The sequence below is a fragment of the Myotis myotis genome, unplaced genomic scaffold, assembly GCF_014108235.1.
Source record: "Myotis myotis isolate mMyoMyo1 unplaced genomic scaffold, mMyoMyo1.p scaffold_m19_p_1, whole genome shotgun sequence".
Classification (NCBI taxonomy): domain Eukaryota; kingdom Metazoa; phylum Chordata; class Mammalia; order Chiroptera; family Vespertilionidae; genus Myotis; species Myotis myotis.
In genome coordinates, this window is record NW_023416313.1 from 26,084,611 (window position 1) to 26,105,282 (window position 20,672).

The window sequence follows — 20,672 nt, forward strand, 5'->3', positions numbered from 1 at the left end:
TTGGGCAATGGTAAGTTTGTTGCTTCCACCCCACACCTAACCTAGAAGGGACCCACAGAAACCCAGGAGGCTCTGCCATGAGCAAGTTCTTTATGAGACAGATGTTTGCCTCTGCAGCTGTGAGATACTAGACAGATATTGATAAGTGTGCATGCTGGGCCAGGTTGCACATACACACACACACCATCCTCAGAGGGGCCTGAAGACAGGAACGGCTATCTAAGGGTTCTTTTCAAAGACTGGTGAATTTGGGGTTGGCTGAGAGCTGAGCTCTTCTGGTGGGATTTGCTCTGAGAATCCTCCTATGCCCGTCAGCTAGAAGACTGGGTGAGGTGTAGGGTATAGGGCAGTGACACGCGAACTCATTTTTTTGGTTGATTTTTCTTTGTTAAATGGCATTTAAATATATAAAATAAATATCAAAAATATAAGTCTTTGTTTTACTATGGTTGCAAATATCAAAAAATTTCTATATGTGACACGGCACCAGAGTTAAGTTAGGGTTTTTCAAAATGCTGACAGGCCGAGCTCAAAAGGTTCCCATCACTGGTACAGGGGCTCGGGGCCCACGTCCAGAGTCTGAAGAGCCCTTGGAATAGCACATCTGCTTCCAGTTAACACTGTTTAAAGGGACTTTCCAGTTTTATGAAATGAAAGCCACCCATCAGGAATTTTTGAGCACCACTGATAAGCATTTTTTGTGAGTTTTTTACAGTTCTCCAAACAGCCTCTATTGTTGCCTCTATTGTTGCCAGAAATCTCTTCAACCTCTCCTTTCTTTATACACAGACGCTATAAAAAGGCTATGTAGATAACCATGGGCTGCCAAAGTCCCACGTGGTCCAAATGATTTCTCCAATAAGTCCTCTCGTAAAAATCTGGGGGAGTCCAGCAGTTAGCTCTGGCTTTTCTTGAAATTATTAGAATAAATTGCTTTATGGGCAGGGAGGTGGGAAAGACATCAGAAATGATGGTTTCTCAAGCTTGTTAAATTGATGGATAATAAAAACGAGTAGCAGTTCAGCGCATTTAAACCTAGTTTAAAATAAAAAGAACAAATAAGCATTAGTTAGCCCTCATTTGTTTGTTTTTTTCATATTGAAATTGGTACTTCCATACCCTAAAGCAGTGGTCGGCAAACTGTGGCTCGCGAGCCACATGCGGCTCTTTGGCCCCTTGAGTGTGGCTCTTCCACAACATACTGACTTCTGCGAATGGGCCACGAAGTTTCAATCGCCCTGTACGTGCGCACCCGCACGTGGTATTTTGTGGAAGAGCCACACTCAAGGGGCCAAAGAGCCGCATGTGGCTCACGAGCCACAGTTTGCCGACCACTGCCCTAAAGGATAAGATCAATAATTTTAGTTCAGTTGCTTTTATCTCTGTTCTGAACTATACTTATTTATTTTAACAGACTTATTCAAGGGGCCCTGACTGATTCTGAGAACCCTGTATCAAAAGGAACCCATCAAAATGATCAGCTGGATACAGAAGCTGGGGCCCCACACTGTGGGGTGAACCCACAGCTAGCTCAGGGTAAGGAAGGAGAAGACCAACGGATGCTTAAATTATTGTATGACAGCCCGCTTGTCATCCAGACAGATATGATTTCTATTGGCTGCAGGCTTCTCTTCTAGCTTATGCTCGATAGCACCGTGAGTAAACTCCCACCGCCAAGTGCCAGACTCCGCGGACTCACCTTGCGCCCTCAGCAGGCATTAGCACTTTAAAGAAAGGTGACTTGCTAAGCAAAGGTGATGTTACTGAGCACTAAGCTTATGTTCTTGATTGGCCTCAGGTCCGTCCCAGAATCAGCAGGTGTCAAACCCGCCAGTGAACACTTTAGAAGATGTGAAGCCAAAAACCCTCCCATTGGATAACAGCATTAACCATCAGATTGAGTCGCCGAGTGAAAGGCGGAAGTGAGTAACCAAAGATAGATGTGGAATTCCTTTTTTTTTTTTTTTTTAATGTATTGACTTAAGAAAGGGAAAATGAAAAAGTGTGTGATAGCAAGGTGTTAGCAGCATTTTTGTGCTTTCTCGCTCTTGAATCTCATTGATTCACGTTAACAAATATTTATGGAAATTTAGGACAGTCTCCCAGACAAGTAATACACTCTGAGATTATCAATTTGAAAGAGGCAAAGTGATGCTTTTAACCCACAGATCTAAACATTGAAAAGAATTTGCAGGCATGTTGTATAAACAATTTCTTTAAGTGAGTTAAAATGTCTCAAAATCTATTGACAAATATTCATTATCATTCTCTCCGTTTTAGGTAGCTACCTTAGGCTCTATTTTAATTTTGTAAGATTTCTACTTTTTTACAATAGTTTCTAATATTTTTGATACATTTCAATATAACAGGCACTGTGTTGAAGGGTTTACATAGCTTTTCGCATCTTTTCATCAATTAACTCACTGAGCTCTCCCAATAACTTCAATTGAGTTATTATTCCCATTTTTCAGAGGAGGAAATAGAGGCTCAAGGAAATTAAATAACTTATTCAAAGTACTTGATGGTTAAGTGATAGAAGAATTCAAAATTATATCACAGTTCAATGGTAAGATCATATGTAAACCAGAGGTTCTTTGTAATCAGCCTTTAAAATACAACATTCATTATACTTTAGCAAGTCCTCTACCTGGAGCTAGACCACTTGGATTCAGATTTTGACTCTGCCACTTGCCTGTGTAGGGCTTTGAGCAAGTTGATTAATCTTTCTCTGCTTCAGTTTCTTCATGTATAAAATGGCACTAATAATACTACCTACCTGTGAAGTTTTGTGCCTGATGAACAATAAGTACTATGTGGTACAGCTGGTGATAGACAATGAGGATGGTGATGAGGATGAGAATGACTTGTTTTATAAGTTCAACTTGCTACCTTATTTTTCTGTTACATTTTAGAAATGGTATTTGAACCATTTCCCCCTTTTCTCTTATGTCTACCCAATTTTGTTTCTATGTGCCTAGATGACACTCAGAATAAATAGAAACTGAAATCACACAGAAGTAATCATGATTGTTATTGATTATTGCAGTGATTTCCACCATTTTTTAGGCCCTGGTACTTATCATCTAGGACAGCGGTTCTCAACCTGTGGGTTGCGACCCCTTTGGTGGTCGAATGACCCTTTCACATTACGATTTACATTACGATTCATAACAGTAGCAACATTATAGTTATGAAGTAGCAATGAAAATAATTTTATGGTTGGATCACAACATGAGGAACTGTATTTAAAGGACCAGAAGGTTGAGAACCACTGCTCTAGGGTATTACCTGAAAACATGACATTTTGTTTTCTTGTTTTTTTGTTTTTGTTTTTTAAAATATATTTTTATTGATTTCAGAGAGGAAGGGAGAGGGAGAGAGAGAGAAAAACATCCATGATGAGAGAGAATCATCGATCGGCTGCCTCCTGCACGCCCCTCACTGGGGATTGAGCCCACAAGCCGGACATATGCCCTAACCGGGAATTGAACCCGGGACCCTTCAGTCCACAAGCCGACGCTCTAGCCACTGAGCCACACCGACCAGGGCAAACCATGATATTTTGGAGGAGGAGGTGTGGGTGGGCAGGGGGCTCGGGAAGTTATTCCGAAACCAGTTAGAAGACAGGTGGACTCGTGCTCTGTTCACTCCTGTGTTGCATTTCTCTTATCATTTTTTTTCTGTGTTCTGTCCCTTTCTGTACAAATGAAATGAACTTTTATAAGCAAGAGCCCAGAGCTGACAGCTAATCGCAGGCAGGGTGTGCAACCACCCACACCTGTGAAACCTTTCTGGTAGCGTCTGGCTGGGGACCGTTGTGCTTTGTAGATGCCAATGCCATAGCCATTATTTTTTTTTTTTAATATATTTCTTTATTGATTTCAGAGAGGAAGGGAGAGGGGAGAGAGAGAGGTAGAAACATCAATGATGAGAGAGAATCATTGATCGGCTGCCTCCTGCACACCCCCCACTGGGGATCGAGCCCGCAACCCAGGCATGTGCCCTTGGCCGGAATCGAACCCGGGACCCATCGGTCCGCAGGCTGACGCTCCATCCACTGAGCCAAGCCGGCTAGGGCCATAGCCGTTATTAAATGTTGTGAAAACTGCCCCTCATCACATGTCCTCAAAATGAATGTATTGATGGGGGTGGAAGCTACCCCACTGGGAAATACCTCCTTGAAGTTCTGCCTTTTCTTTCTGGGCTCTCTGCACATGCCTTTTCCTAAATCCCTACTCACCTTGCCCCTCTCTCCCCCCGCATCTTTGATTTTTATATCTAACTCAGCATGCAGTTTTAACTATTGAAAAATTATTCTGGCTTTTCTGTTCCATAGCGCCAGCCTGGTCTGATATCATGCAGCCATTGCATGTATAATCTTTGCCAGACGGATTTACTATTTTTGTTCTTTAGAAATAATTACCTCTAGGATATTCTGTGGTCGTTTCTTTGGTAATCAGGGAAGTATTTTATTTCCGTACCTAAAATGTCTTCTCTTATAGGGTTGGGCTTCTCTTTCCTTGTCATAATTGTTGGCTCCTTTTCCATGTTACAGGAAAAGCCCTCGAGAGTACTTCCAGGCGGGACATTTGTCCCCCTGTCCTCCCACCCCTCCCGGCCAGTCTCCAAACCGGTACAAGAGGTCAGCAAGCCTTTCGGAGGTGGCTTTGTTTGGACTAGAGCCTGCCAAGCATCATTCGAACCGAATTAATGCTTGCCAAATGATTTTGAGAAGTTTGCCCATCAAATCGCTTTCAACACACACACACAGGCAGGAGGAGAGAGAAAGCCAAGTGCATGACGATGGCGCGGCTGTGGCCACAGGCCTTTAATTATATTCTGTGGAAATTGCAATCTAATAATAAAATCCACCAGACAGTTGCCGGGCTCCTCAGTCGGCGCCTTCCCCTCCAAGATGGCTCGGTCCTTCTAGGCTGATGGCTCTTACAGAGAACCAGGCGGGGCCGAGCAGCGAAACTGCATCCTTCCTTCCCCTACTCAGGCTCTCTGAGGATGGCTGCCGGACGTTAATTGGGCCCCATGATGTTCTTAAAAGCTGCCGAGTTCCCATTCACTGGAGAGACCAATTACTGAGGTCTACTCCAAGGTTTCTTTGATTTAGACATTTCATTTAACTACTGGGTAGAGGGAAATCCTAATAAATAGGGTTTGCTCAGGGCAACTCTTCCTCTTCCCTGTTTTCTTCCTTTCTGTTTCTGCTGTCCCTCTGTACCCTGTTGGCTTCTGAATGGTATTGCACATTCTCAAACTTCTTGTGCAATTCCAAGCGCTTTCCAGACGATAGGCACCAGTGCCATCTGATCTTGGCTGTGGGCAAGCCGCCCCAGGAGACAGCCAGCTTACCCCTCGCCTGGTGTTGGTCTGCTGGGTTTGATTCTTGTCCACAGGTGGGCACTGTGCTGGGGGTTGGGGGGTACAGAGATGGGTCCAGGCAGCCCATGCCCTCAAGGGGCTTACCACTCCCGAGTGCCCAGGTTATAGTTGCAGAGCTTACACTGGAAGGAGCAGTAGAGTTCATCTAGTCCAACCCTCTCATGTTGAAGTTGAAAGAGAAACCCAAAGGGAGTTCTTTGCACCAGATCCCAGAACCTCGGGACAAAGCAGGGATCTGATCCCATATTGACCTGTGGCCTGTGGGGCTGCATCACAATTGCCTCTCTATTTTTATACAAAAAAAGATTTCTTTGCTTAATAGGTAAAAGAAATGCCCTCGTGGGCCAACGAATCAATTATAGAAAATTTTAAAGCAACATTGAAATCTTACTAAAGCTAAATTTGATGATCTTTTGGGGCTTATAGAAACATGTGATGAATACAGGGAATCATTTCAAAGCATTTGATCATTGTGGTTGAATAAACAACACACACTCCTTGTAACAATTAACTAAAACACGCACATACACATGCATGTATATATGCACGCCGGATTCTCTACCACAATGGAGGCCCATTGTATTTAGTCTAGCACTTGTTTGCCAATTACATCTAATGCTTCATTGCTGCTCATTATCAGTTTAGTAATTGTCATTTCACTCATGAGATAAACATTTTTTAAATCCATGTTTTCATTTTTTTTTTTTTTTGCATGAGGCTACATGTTTGTGTATGTAACCAACTCTTCTAAATGGGAGGTTTGATTATTATACGTGGTTTTGACCTAGGTCTATAAGTGGGAAGAAGCTGTGCTCGTCCTGTGGGCTTCCTTTGGGGAAAGGAGCTGCGATGATCATTGAGACCCTCAATCTCTATTTTCACATCCAGTGCTTCAGGGTATGTATTCATCACGCTCCTCTCTAAGTACAATGTCGTGGTGTCCTTGGGCGTCGCTCTGGGCTGAGACAGACCTCCTGGGAACCTTGATGGCCTTTGCTCGTGAGGCCCGCCCTTCTGTGTGTACAGAGTGTATGTGGAGTCCAGCCTTCGGGAGGAAGCTCTCAGCTATCTTGCGTTCCTCTGGGGAGTCAGCTTAGAAGTAGCCAAACAGGTTTGTGCAATGTGTCTTTGTGAAACAGGTTTTGTTGCTGAAGAGCATCTATTCTGGCAGGAAGCTGAGAATGCTACCCTGGGAGGCCAGTGGTACTTCTGCATCTTTTAGGGCATGTGAATTTATTGGGAAGGTGATATCTTTGCAGCTTCTCAAACTCTTGTGACTTGATGTTGAAGATTTTCTGTCAGTTCAGTGTGGTTAGATCTAGTGGCAAAGTTGAATGTGTCTGTGATCCCAAACTGAAGAGCACTTCCTCTGAGAAGCTGCCCTGCTCCCCCAGACTAAGTCTCTCGCCTTTGTTACAGGGCCTTACAGAACCTTTCATGGTCCGTACCACTCACTGTTGCATTGTTTAACTATCATGTCCTTTAACAAACGATCAACTCCATAAAAGCAGGAGCCATGTCTGCCTGGCTCACCACTATTTCTTCTGCACCTAGCAGACATGGTGTCTGTAAACATTTTTAGATAAATGAATTAATATGTATACTGAAAATGAGGAGGCTTGGATTCTAATTCCAAATTTCCCGCTAAGTAAGTGATTTAACCAGTTATAACTGATTTATTATAATAAAAAATTTATAAGTTGGCCTCTTTCAGTATTTCCCATCTTTTTTTTCTTTTTCTTTTTCTTTTTTTTTTTTTTTTTGCTCATAGCATCTTTCAAATTAATATATAATTTTTGAAACTAAACTTTCTTCCTCTAAAAGTCATTTCTTTCTCTTTATAATCCTGATGTGCTTTCTTTGTCCTTCTTGAATTTTGTTCTGTCTTATTGGTAGATTCCTCAGCTATAAAGTACACTTGCATGGGGTTAAAATAACTCCCACTTTACTGATAAGCTAAGGGAAAGTAAGTGAAGTTGTCCCAAAATTTAATAGCACCAGTTCTCACTGGGAAGCAAAGCTTATCTTGGACAAAACACAATATGGAGACTTAATGAGACTCAATTTATCAATATTCTCATTGGAAAATTAACCAAGATAATGCACGTCTTAAATGGCCTAGGAGTATTTTGAGGTTCAAGGCATTTACATTTTAAAATCTCATGGTAATGCCAAGATAATATGTTCCAACACCAGAGTTTTTTCTCTGAAACTTTACCAGAACTCAAAAGAATAGAGGTGGCAAAGAGTCTTTGCAAATTCTCAAGAGGCAGGAGATTCCCTTTCTCAGCTGTCAAGGCCATTATTCTCTCTCGTCTTTCACTTCCTGGTCTGACCTGATGCTTTAAGATACATACCTGTGCAATGTAGATGCAACTTGTAACATAATTTGGATGAAGCCTCCCTCTGTCCCCATTGACCTTAAAACATGAGTCTGAGGCTAGCCCTCTACTCCTGAGCTCAGTCCTGCTCTCCTGGCGAGAGGCTGGCATCAGAACCAACCCCAACTTTAAGACCATTATAAACTGATGAACAAAAATAGACACAGAGGCAGAGCAACATCGAACAGACTGTCAAACTACAGCGGGAAGGCCGGGGAGGGTTGGGGGGCGGGAGGGGGGTGGGTAAGAGATCAACCGAAGGACTTGTATGCATGCATATAAGCATAACCAATGGACACAAGACACTGGGAGGTATGGGAGGCTAGGGGAAGGTCAAGGGGAGAAAAAAAAAAGGAGACATATATACTCTTTGTAATACTTTAAGCAATAAAACAATTAAAAAAAAAAAAAAAAGAACCAATCCCTACTGCCACTCCTCTGGTGCACCCAGCACAGTCTATCCCACATTTCTGTCTGCACTCAAGCTGACTTAGCTGAAAGGAGTCATTCTCAGTGGATTTGTGACTCTGGGTGTCACTGCCTTTAATGTGGAAAGATAAGGTGAATAGCTATTTCCTAGGAATTCTGATCTGGCAGAACTTACCAACTCTGCTGGGAAGCGTTTAGTGATTATTCACAGACAAGTTTTCATTCATAACCTGCTGCCCATGTGTTTCTTTAAAACCACTAGAATTTAATCTGTTTAAAATGGTTCATAGGTCAAATATATGGTGGCGGAAGATTTGACTTTGCGTGGTAAACACACAATGCAATATATAGAGGATGTCTTATAGAATTTTACACTTGAAACATATATAAATTTATTAACCAATGTCACCCCAATAAATTTAATTAAAAAAATAATAAAATGGTTCTTCGATCTTGATTGAGAAAAGGCATGTGATCGAGGTTAACAACATAGGCTTGGGGATTAACCCAACACCACTTACCGGGTTTACAACCTTGGACAAATCGGCTAACTTCTCTGAACCATCGTCCTTCTCTGGAAAATGCAAGGAGTTACCATAAAATGCTGAAAGTATACTGTTGCTGTCAGTCAGTTCTTAGTGCAGCATCTAACACATCACAGATGCTCAACAAATATGGAGGTTGTAGAAGTGATTATTACGCTATTCATGTAAAGAATAACTAAGCATCATAAAGAGATTCCTTAAGCATCTTATAACTTCTGTTCTTTCTCCCCGGTAGTGTGGAATTTGCAAAGGACAGCTTGGAGATGCAATGAGTGGGACAGATGTGAGGATTCGAAATGGTCTTCTAAACTGTAATGATTGCTACATGAGATCCAGAAGTAAGTACTGGGGTGAAATACCTTGAGATAAGTGAGTGCAATAGTATGCCTTTCTCGGGCCCATTTGAGGAATTCAATTATTTCTGCCTATCAGTTAACACTCCTACCCTGAGGGAAAGATTTATTTAACATCTAGGTAAAGGAAGCAATAATGAAGTAACCTCTTAATTACCACTTGTTTTTTATTAGAAGTTACTGCTTGGGTGTGGCCAAATTCTTTTCATCATGAAGTGCATTAATACACCAGCAGATAAAAACTGTGGGCCAAGTTTGAGGCATTGCCTGAGCTCACCACAGAGACTTGGGTGAGATAGAAGACAGATAGAAGGTCTGTAAAGCACTATTTGCTTGCCGAGGCATATCTTTAGAAGACCAGTACCATTGTGGGGAGGGGTTGAAGTGTGAAGAATGGCTCTCCAGTGTTCATCAAATCAAGCACCAGCTCCTCAGTAGCTCATGTCCTACATTCAAGAGTTTCATGACACAATATGTTGTTGGTCCCAACTAAATTTAAAGTCCCAAGAGGCCAAATGACGGGTTCTGCTCTTTGTGAATCTCTGCCCTCGTCCAAGATACCTGAGCACATAATCAGAGCTGAACAAGTATGTGCTGTCTTGAAGATCCCTTGAGCAGCCTGCCCTCGGACCTTGTATCTGGGTTTCCTACCATAGAAGGTTCATGTCAGTTTGTGGGGCACCAGGGGGTGCTGTTGCCCAGCTGCTATTTAGAAAATCTGAAAATAGCCAGTGGCTAACCCTCTGAATCCAGCCTCTCTCTCCATCATAAATATAGCCCTTCTGGTGCATGGCCTAGACAACAAGTGACTCTTCTATGAAAATTCATTGTTCAGAAACTCTTTCTTTAAAAAAAAAGGGTGGGGGAATGAAGAGATGGTGATTGAAATACAAGAATGTTTTGTTATTTCTCCAAGGAAATGACATTTTTATAGCTTTTTTTTATAGCTAATTTAGGATCTCTAAATCTACAAGACTAAATACTTCAAGAGTAAAAATTGAAATTAAATTCTTTTATACCTATAGGTTTAGTATAATCTGAGAAATTTATACATTTTTAATAAAATTATGTGAAATAAAAATTTAATCAAATCCAGGTGATTTTGATCTATCATAAACATTTGACTTCAGAACAATTCCAACTTAGAGATGAGCTGGTACCATCAAACTAGACTATTTATATTACATATTATATTTTTATATTATATACATTTATATCTTATATATTTATACCAGATCTTATATATCATTTACACATGTAACATCTATGTTATATATTATATATGTTTATACCATGTATATAGAGCATATATAAACATATGCTATAAATATATATTTATACCATTATAATATATATACACATGGTATAAACATATAACATTAATATTGATACTACGTATCAAACATATAAAACCTGATATAAATACTATTATATATATATATATATAATCTGGAATAAATAGTATTTTATATATATATATATATATGCATTCCATGCATACAAAAATACCTATATACATGTGTAATATATAATATATTTTTAACTGAATTTTTTTGTCTTTATACATTAGAAATGAAAACTAAACCCTTTATTCCCATTTTCAAGGTGATTTTTTCTATCATCTATAAATTATACTTTTTCTCAGCCAGCTGAGTGTGAACCATGGAACCAGAAGAGGGCACTGTTAGGTTGCAGGACTGTTGGGCCAGATTTGGAAAGCGCCATAAATCTGAACTTCCATAATTTAAAGTGCTTGAAGGATGCCAGCAGAAAGCAAACATGAACCCACCTCTGGGTGACAGTAACCTGTTTTCATCCAGATTTTTATTTTAATTGAGAAGTTGGATGATTCATTGTCATTGCTTTTGGAAATTAGCTTTTTGGATCTAGGCCAGGAATTTTTTCCCTATGTATACAACAATAAGGGGCATTAACTGTTTTTAATTCCAAATCTAAAGACAAGAACTGTGGAGTTTCAGTAACAGTCTCAGAAGATGAAAAATAAGAAAATGATTTAGAGGTAGACTAAAGATAGGATTTTTTTCCTTTGGTTATTTTAATACAATATTTTACTATGATTTTTTTTTTAGAATGCTAAGATACTAAGAAGAAATAAAAAGTCTTATTATCTCCCTAGACATTCAAAAATAAATAAGTAAAAGTTATAAGTGGTATAAGGTTAGAAAATTGAATGTCCAGAAAGATACCAAATTAAAAATAAATTTTAAAAATTCCAAAGTTAACCACTGTGATCACTTTCTAATAATCGCTTGGGGAGAGGGGCAGAACATATGTTTGTATAGGGGTACACACAGACACACACAGATGCATATGTGTTGGTTTCTATTTCACAAAGGTAATTACATAATCAGTGTTCTGCATGTAGTTTTCCTTGCTGTTGTTTTTAACTTAATGATATATCTTGACAATTTTTCCATATAACATGTCTTTCCTCCTCATTCTTTTCAATGGGTTTTTAATAGCTGCATACAATCCCATTGTATGGATTTATCATCATTTAAAACTAAATCTCCATGAATGGGCATTTCGGTCGTTTCCAGTTTTCTAATATTATTTTTAAAACGCTCCCATGAACGTCCTGCACATATGTCCTGATGAACATTTGAACGTATTTCCTCAGGGTAGATTGTGAGCAGCGGGACTGCTGAGTGAAAGGCATGTGCTTTCTCATTGTCAGACAAGTTCCCAACTATCTTCCAGAAAAGCGCTCTCTCCCTGTGAAGTGCCTAAGAGCCCCTTCTCTCCATGTCTGACAGCTCTGGATGTCATCAAACTTTTAAATTTCCACTCTGCTAGGTGCTTTGATCTGTATGTCTTTAATTATAAGTAAGTTTGACCACCTTTTCATACGTTTCTTCACCATTTAGACTTCTTTTTCTATTAAAAAAAAAATACTTCTTTATCCTTTGCCCATTGTCCTACTGGCACTTGACTTATATGAGCTTTTATAAATTCAAGACATTTCCCTTTTATTTTATATTTGCTGCTTGTTGCACTTATCATTCACCTTTCTACTTTATGATTTTTTTTCATAGAAAGGATTTTTACTTAGGTAACTTAACATACCTTTTTTTATTTCTTTTTTTGGATTCTGTGTTTTGTATCCTACTTAGAAAAACTCTCACTACTCCAATGTCATAAATTTAGCCAAGATTTCTCCTAGGATTGTTTTTGTTTTATTTTTCACGTGTAGATTTGTGACATCAGGATTGTATTTTGGGGTTAGAAATGAGATGAATATCCAGTTTCCCCCACCCCCACCCCCCTTAGCCAATTGTGTGAATATAACTTAATGTGTAATCCCTTTTTCCTCACTAATTTGAAATGCCAGCTTTCTCATAAACTAAGTTCACATATATATTTAGGTCTATTTCTGGATATTATATGTTTTATTAATCTATTTATTATCTCATGTCAAACAATTTTAATTATTATAGCTTCATAATATGTTTTAAAACTGAGTCATAATGGCCACCTTAACTCTAATTATTTTTTCCAAATTTTCCTAACTCTACTCTCATGTTTAGTTTTCCAGATAAATGTTAATGTCATTTTAGGCTAAACTTTAAGTCCGCACATCACAGGGAGAATGACCAGCACATCTGAAAATACTGCTTATTTTTCTTCTTGGTGTCATAAGAAAAACATATATGTTAGGAGTGAATAGGTGGAGGGGATAATGATGAGCTAGAGAAATATATACACTTGAATTGGTTGACTATATCCCAGATGCAATAAAAGAGTCGGAATGGAAAGAAATAGCTAAAAATCATTTTTCTTTTTTCTTTATTTGATTTTGATCTGAGTTGAGAAGAGGGGAGATGGATAGATACGAGGGGTAGTTTACATCATAGGCATGCTAAGTGAAACAAAATAATTTCATTGTATGGAATAATAAAACCTGAATATATAATCCTATTTTCTTCAAGTAACTAGTCACATTGAAATGAAATTTTTCTCTTGGAGAGGAAAAATAGCATAACGGCATATTAAAATGCAATTCCTAAAAGCAATGTAAACAGTTTTTAAGTCCGTATGTAAATGGCAATGGACGCGCAAAACAAATTACCTGTCAGGGACCGAGCCGGCACATGTTTCACTTGTGCCATTTGCGCCTGGGTGTTGGGTGACTGAGTCTTTGTGTCTGTTCCGTCATTCACTCGCACGAAATGTGTTTAATGCAAAATCCCCAGGGTCATTTCCAATGTTGCCGTTGCCTCGTCACAACTGTAGAGCCTAAAGCGAAGGAGAAAGTTTGTGAAGCTTTCCGCAGGAAATAGAGGACGCAAACTATCCTTCCTAGATAGGGTTGCCAGATTTAAATAAATAAACAAATAAAAAGACACGATGCCCAGTTAAATATTTTTTTGCCCTGTTAAGTCTGAATTTCAGATAAATAATGAATTCCTTTTGTAGGCGTATGTTTCAAATATTGCGTGTTCAGGATTTAGCACTACTATATCCCAAATATCATATCGGATAGACACTTAGGCTAAACATTGTATTGGTTGTTTCTCTGACGTTCAGATTTTACTGGGTGTTCTGTGTTTCTCATTGCGACTCCAGCAATCCGGTTTCTAGATCATATGCCAAATGCCTCCCGTGGCAATGTCTTTATTCTTAGAGAAACCAAAACCTCAAGAAACTGAGAGAAGGGAGAACATTTCTTGCTTATTTGCCAAGAAGGCAAGGTAGAAAGCTTGATGGAGATCATATGGCGTAGGGTGAAACCCAGAGGATTTCAACCAAATTTTACAGGGCATGTGGATCACCTGGGCTCTTGTGAAGTTCTGGGATGGGGCTCAGAAGTCCAGCTCCGGGTAATACCAATACTGCGCCTCCTGGGAACACACTGAGCGGGAGGGTGGGACTAGTTTTCTTCCCTAGAGGGAAGAGGCTTCGGCAGCGGCCGTAGCTAATTTGGGACACCTTTAAACATCTGAAGCAAGAAGCATTAATTAACCAAATGTCGCTCTGATTTCTTTATCACAGGTGCTGGCCAACCCACAACATTGTGACATGGTTTTCAAGACCCCAGATCACTCACCACCTCTTTTGAGAGTCTCCCCTGGCAATTGTTTAACAGAATCCCATGTTCAGGGGCTTCTCAGCATTCATCTAATTTCTGAAAGGCTATTCTAAAAGGTGGTATCTGTTCTTTCATAGCACAGTGTTTTTGTTTTTCCTGTTTGTTGTTTCTCTTTTTTTTTTTTGCATTTGCACAATATATACAAAAGAATATTGAACTATAATGATTCTGACTAGTTCAAAAGAAGGTCTTAGCATGGTCGAACAGGCTTACGGTTTAAAATGTGTTATTCTCTTCTTTGGGGAGTTGATGAGATAGATGATTCAATACACCTGTTTTGTTTTAGTATTTCTAGGAATTAAATACTTTGTGTTTACAAAATTGAGCTGCAGAAAGTGCAAGACATGCCAATTTGAGACACGGGGTCTTTTAAGACAGGAGCTTACAAGTAATGCATTTCAGATACTAAAAACCACATCATATAGCTCTGAGCTATAACTTGTTTTTAATGCAATGACACTAGTCTGATAACATATACTGTAATCCTGAAACATTTGTGTTACTTACCTTTTGAGGCAGAAGTCATACCAATAAATTATTGCACCGTTAGTATTAGGTTTAGTGTGCTTTGAAGGTTATGTCATTGATAGAGCCTGGGCCATCAAATAAAGAGAACCCTTGCACTATCTGGACATTGCCCAAGGATAGGGGAACCCAGAGGAAAACATTTTGGTCATCATTTCCCAAGTCCTTTCCAAAATATGTGAGGAAGTTTGATCTTCAAAAGAGTGGTGGGCCCATGCCAGCCACCAGGGCTTTGTTGCTTGCTCCTCTTCAGACTCTACATTCAATAAAAGACTCAGCATAAGGCATCCGGAAACCCTCATCGAGGTCGTTCCTTCATTAAGTGAAACCACTGCTCACCCTTGCCTGCAAGGTCTCCTTGAGGGCACAGGTGTCTAAAGAACAGCATTAAGTTCATCCTAATAGAATCCAAATGGCCCGTGATGGGATAAGCCACTGGTGTGTCATCAGCAAGAACCTGGAGGTTCCATGTGCGCTGCCCACCCTAACGTACATCCGCTCTTCCTCATTCTCCTACATCACCGGCTCTCTCTGCTCTCAAGAATTCTGAACCTTGCTCATGGAGACCTTCAGAGAGGAACTCTTGTGGAGAGCTGCTTACTTTTTAAGCCCTGTGTGGTGTTTCAGCGGGCCAAGAGAGGAATCGAGTGACTAAAAAGCATCACGTTTTAAATCTCCAGGCTGTTTTCTTTAAGACTGGGGAAAGGGGGACTATTTATTCTGCCTTGAAACGATGGCAAATAAGTGAAGAGGACCTTTTGTGAATGTAGACTGTGGATGTCTGCCTAATAGATTCATGTAGTCATTAAAGGAGACCAAGTAGATGTTCTTCTGTTACGTAAGCAATAATTTTTTTCTGTCTTATTGAGTATGGCTAGCAATTATTTATTTACATGCTAGATGGTTCTCTGCATGTGAGTTCCATATAAGTGCAGAAATTCCCTCAGCCACTGGAGGTATTTTGACCATTTTGTCATTTGGATGAGCTGCAGTTGGATTGAAATTCACACATCACTTCATTAAAAATTGTGCCTTAGAAAATGCAAAGCTGTTGCACACAGTATGAATTATGGATGCAGTACATTGAAGAGAGATGAAGTCACTTCCAAGTTCCCAAGACTTCTCCTGGAGGTGTTTGCTGTTTTACAGGAAAAAATAAATAAAATTTAAAAAAAGAAAAACAGAAAACATTAACATGAAAAAAGTTTTGAAAATGTACAGATTAAGTTCAATATTTTGATTAACCACCTGCATGTTTTATTAAATATTTTGATAATGTGATGTTTACACTTTGCATGATATTAGCAGAGTACTTTACCAGAAACAATGCACAAAAACATGTACAATACGATCATTCATAACCAATTTTTATAGGATACTTTTTACATGTGGAACTCCATCCGTTATGTAGGGATTATATGAATATTGCACATTCTCTTCTGGTGTCACAGACCCATTTATACACATTTCTTAGTGAGACTCATTGTACATGTATTGAAGCTAGAATCGAGTCAAGAAAAATAAAGCCCATTCTCTGACTGCGAGATGTGCTTTCCCATAATGAACAATAGTCACCAGCACAGAATAATCTCCAACATTTTCTAAATTCTAATTGCCAACTGTTTCTATTTATATTTGATTTATATTTCATTTGGAGTCTGTTACATGGCAGCTCGGGCAGACTAGATCTTGTTTTTTTCCAAGACAGCATAATGAGTATGATCTATTTCTTTTCAAATAATCTTTGAGATCCCAGGGAAAAAAAAATGCTCTGCTCTGTGGAGCTACTATGTAAATGTGTTTGCTTAAAAAAAAAGATGATGCAAGTGAGTGATTTATTGTTCCCAAGGAAGTACGTCTGACTTTTTTTCTCATACTCCAAAAGCCAGTCCCTTCTCTTTCTTAAGAAAAAATGGGTAACTGTCATTCACTAGCAAACTTTCATGCCATTTCCTCATTCTTTCTATGTAGTGGTATTAATGCAATACATATTCTAGTTATCTATACACAGTGTAAGACTTAACGAACTGAAATGATCCACCTCATGTGTGAGTCCGTCCAAAAGATGTTACTGTTCTGGGTGGGCCAATGTTCTGTATCATTTACACTAACCTTCATTTAAAATATTTATTCTAAAATGCCTCTAAGAAATAGTAAAAAACAAATAAAAAGTTGTCTAAAATGCAACAGCTTTTATAGTAAATGTACATTTATAAATAAAATACTCAAATCAGCTTTGTATTCCATTGATGTTTTGTTTGGTTTTTTTTGGAGAGGGGAGGGCAGGTTGATTTTCTGACTTAGGGAAGAGAGAATCAAGCTTTCTACTATAGCTTTTGGTCCAAGGTTCCATAGTCAGATGATGGCAATGATGCATATTTGCATATGCATATTATGCATTTTTGAGGTCAACTCAGATTTACCAGCTAATTGCAGGAGTCACTAAGGAATTGCCGTCCACTGAAGGACTCAAACACCTTGAGATGAGGCACATAACCAGGAGAGACCAGGCAAATGCCAGTGGAAATGATCTGAAACAACCAAATGATGGTCACCCTCCAGCACTGGCTAGCGAAAACCAAGCCAAGCTCTTTAGCGTGGCTGTGTTCTGCCACTTGCCCCAGCGCTGCCCCCAGATTCCCCTCTCACTGTACTGTTTGTTTCTCGGGAGTCCTTTTCTTCGTTGTTGAACCAGGGAATAAATGTTGCAAAAACAGTGGCATCCTGTGACACAGTTGCTTTCCAAAATACACTTGTAGACCTGGCCAGGTAGCTCAGTTGGTTAGAGCAATACATCAAGGTTGCAAGTTCAATCCCCAATCAGGGCAGTTACAAGAATCAACCAATGAATGCATAAAAAAGTGGGACAACAAATAAATGTTTCTTTATCTTTCTCTCCTCCTCTCTCTAAAAAAAATCAATAAAATTTTTTTAAAAGAGGGAAAAGCAAATTGTACTTGTATCTTTACTAGCACTCTGTCCCAAATTTGTAGGTGGTGGTAACAGCAAGCAAGTTCCTTGGAAGTTTTTGTCACTTTATGATGCAATATGCCAATGGCCACTATGAGTTGTATTCCGCTTTTTTTGGCAACTTTTGGGAGCTAGTAGCTGCTACTATTTCCATAGAAAGGTGAATTCTTTGTCTTTCATAAAAGAGTTTTAGTAGCTACCAGAGTAGTTTAGTATATCTATTGCTATTTAAATTAAAGTTCACTTAATTATAATGCATTTCAAAACAAAGTATAAGAATGTTATTCTAACATGTGATCTACAAACAATTTTCTTATCAAAAGAAACATTTTACTAGCTCTCTTTTCATTGGCTTTCTTCAAGACCTAAAGGTGCTAATCTAGACCACAAAAGGATCCCTCCTCATCTTTTGGCATTAAGTCAGGGGTTACGAACTCAAATGACTGTAAGAGCCAGTCAGGCATTGCAAATGGGAGTCAAAGGAGATAATAAAGAGCAGTATGAGCTACAGCAAACAAAGACAAGTTCTCCAGAAAGAATGGAAACAGCAATGTGGCTCTAACCAATGGTCTTCATATGAAATCTCAAGCTTTTTAAACGTTGACAACAATTTCAAACATTTCCTGACACAATGCCAGTCAAAATTGTGAGACTTCACAAAATATATCTGCAAGCCTAATTTCATTCTTAGGCCACCAGTTTACAACCTGTAGCTAAGTCTTCTCTTCATTTCATCAATCAGCTATTACTAACTTGCTCTGCTATGAATCCTTTCATTTGACAAATATCTACATATATAAAAGCCTAAGAGACCATCCAACCGTTTGACCGGTAGCTATAAAGCACAATGACCACTAGGGGGCAGATGCTTTGACCGGTAGCTATGACATGCGCTAACCACCAGGAAGCAGATGCTCAATGCAGGTGACTCACCTGGAACCAGAGAAAAGAAAGCCTGATTCCAGGATTCCGGGGTGCGTCACCCAAGAACTGCCCTCTCTCAATCCGGTACCCCTCAGGGGATGTTGGAGAGCAGGTTTTGGCTCGATCCCTGCAGGCCAGGCCGAGGGACCCCACTCGTGCATGAATCCGTGCACCAGGCCTCTAATATTAAGAAATGGGCATACAAAATATGTGCTTTATGACTGTCTTGGGTCATTAAGAGAAAGAAGCTAAAAGAGAGATTAACTAGCAGGTATTGCTACAATTCATCAACACTTTTAATAGCATTATTTATATATTGTCCTCAAAGATTCCTAGTTTACAAGCACCCATGTTCAGTGTTTTGTCCTTCCCCTTCATAGTTTTCCTTCTTTCTTCTAAGTGACTCAAAAAGAACAGAAATTGTCTTGGCCATTTTTAGACCTTACTCATGATTTTTAGGATAAGCTGAAAAGTTTATCTAAAATACCTCTTGGGATTTTGATAAAAATTGAATATATAGACCGTAATTTTCTAATTGGCATTGTTAGTAAGAATACCATTAAAAATTTTTTGTTTTGTTAATCCTCACTGGAGAATATTTTTCCATTCATTTTTAAAGAGAGTGGAAAGGAGCGGGAGAGACAGAGAGAGAAACATTGATGTGAGAAAGACACATCGATTGGTTGCCTCTCCCATGTGCCTTGACCAGGGCCAGGCATCAAGCCCGCAACTGGTACGTGCCCTTGACCAGAATCAAATCTGGTACACTTCAGTTCCTGGGCTGAAACTCTATCCACTTAGCCAAACTGGCTAGGGCCCATTAGTATTTTTAAGTTAGTCTTGGACCCAGAAATTTTGCTGGACTGTCTTATTAGTTCTAACACATTGCTTATTGATTCTCTTGGATTTTCTATGTAGTCAATCATCATCTACAAAAAATAAAAAAGATCTCATCTCTTTCAAGTTATGTCTTCATATTTTCATGTCTTATTGTTAAGATGCATAGTAAATGGTGATCATGGGCATCCTTATCTCACATTGTTATTCCATAGCCAAAAGAAATGGAAAACATCCTAGATGTCTAACTTCATGTGTGTTGCACTACATGTGTAACTCAGTGTCCCCAGTTTTCAAGACTTACAGGATTGAGCTTCCCATAATATCCAATATTGTCTATTTCATTGTTCTACCCCATCCTTCAGGACCATAGAAAGTCCAGTCTTCTCGGCAGTTATTTCTGGTGATCTTCAGTATATTCTGGTTTTTGTTTTCCACCTTCCATGCTTGACAGCTGACCCAGACTTCTTCAGTCAAGTTTCCTATTTCTAATCCCCAAACATGAGCATAACCCTACACTCTTTACTCTCCAGAGATCAGCTAATAGGTTTAATAAACATAAATATGGCTGAGGATAGCATAGCCAAATTACAAGACAAGAAAGAAAAACAAACTGGAATTCACATATCATTGCTCTTAAAATCCATAGGCCAGGCCTATTTGCAGAGAGCCATGCCCATCCTTCCTCCTTAGCTCCCAGCCTCTGGCCTGCTGCTGCTAAATTGAGGGACACACTCCTCTCAACTGGAGTTTCTCTTTCATCCTCTCTCTCCCCTCCCCTCATTTCTCACCCCTACCCCCTTGGAGTGTGCCCTTGTATCAGAACATGCGAGAGGAATTAGAATCCAGCCATCTAATGTTCCAATGATTTCTTAGGACTATACTCAGCCCACAATGAAGGCAACCTTTACCTTATGAAACATCTTGGTTAACATCTAGGAGCACAGACTCTGCAGTCGGAATGTCCAGGTTCGAATCCCAGCTTCACCACTACTACTTATGACCTTGGGCAAGTTGTTTATCTTCTCTTTGCATCGTCAGGATAATAATAGAATATAACATCATGTTATTGTAAGGATTAACTAGGATCATGCATTTAAAACAGAGATACTCTAGCAGAGAGAAAATAGCAGTTCTATTAGCATTGGGATCACCATGTGTTAGTAGTAATGTAGTACAAGTTGTAGTAGCAGAATTATTTCAC

The 20,672-nt window shown here is 39.4% G+C and overlaps 1 protein-coding gene across 14 annotated transcripts in view; it reads left to right on the forward strand.

The window, feature by feature from the left end:
• LIMCH1 (LIM and calponin homology domains 1) overlaps nt 1-16,983 on the forward strand; it is a 313,771-nt gene extending 296,788 nt beyond the window's left edge. For 9 of the 14 annotated variants that reach the window (XM_036332294.1, XM_036332349.1, XM_036332304.1 and 6 more), the window contains 6 exons: nt 1,415-1,536; nt 1,799-1,922; nt 4,556-4,642; nt 6,183-6,291; nt 8,985-9,087; nt 14,116-16,983. In XM_036332294.1, coding sequence (XP_036188187.1) covers nt 1,415-1,536; nt 1,799-1,922; nt 4,556-4,642; nt 6,183-6,291; nt 8,985-9,087; nt 14,116-14,141 — 571 coding nt within the window. In that variant the 3' untranslated portion in view covers nt 14,142-16,983. The remainder of the gene's footprint in view (nt 1-1,414; nt 1,537-1,798; nt 1,923-4,555; nt 4,643-6,182; nt 6,292-8,984; nt 9,088-14,115) is intronic. The other 5 variants (XM_036332332.1, XM_036332343.1, XM_036332396.1 and 2 more) reach the window with 1 other exon arrangement.
• Nucleotides 16,984-20,672: the final 3,689 nt, after the last annotated feature.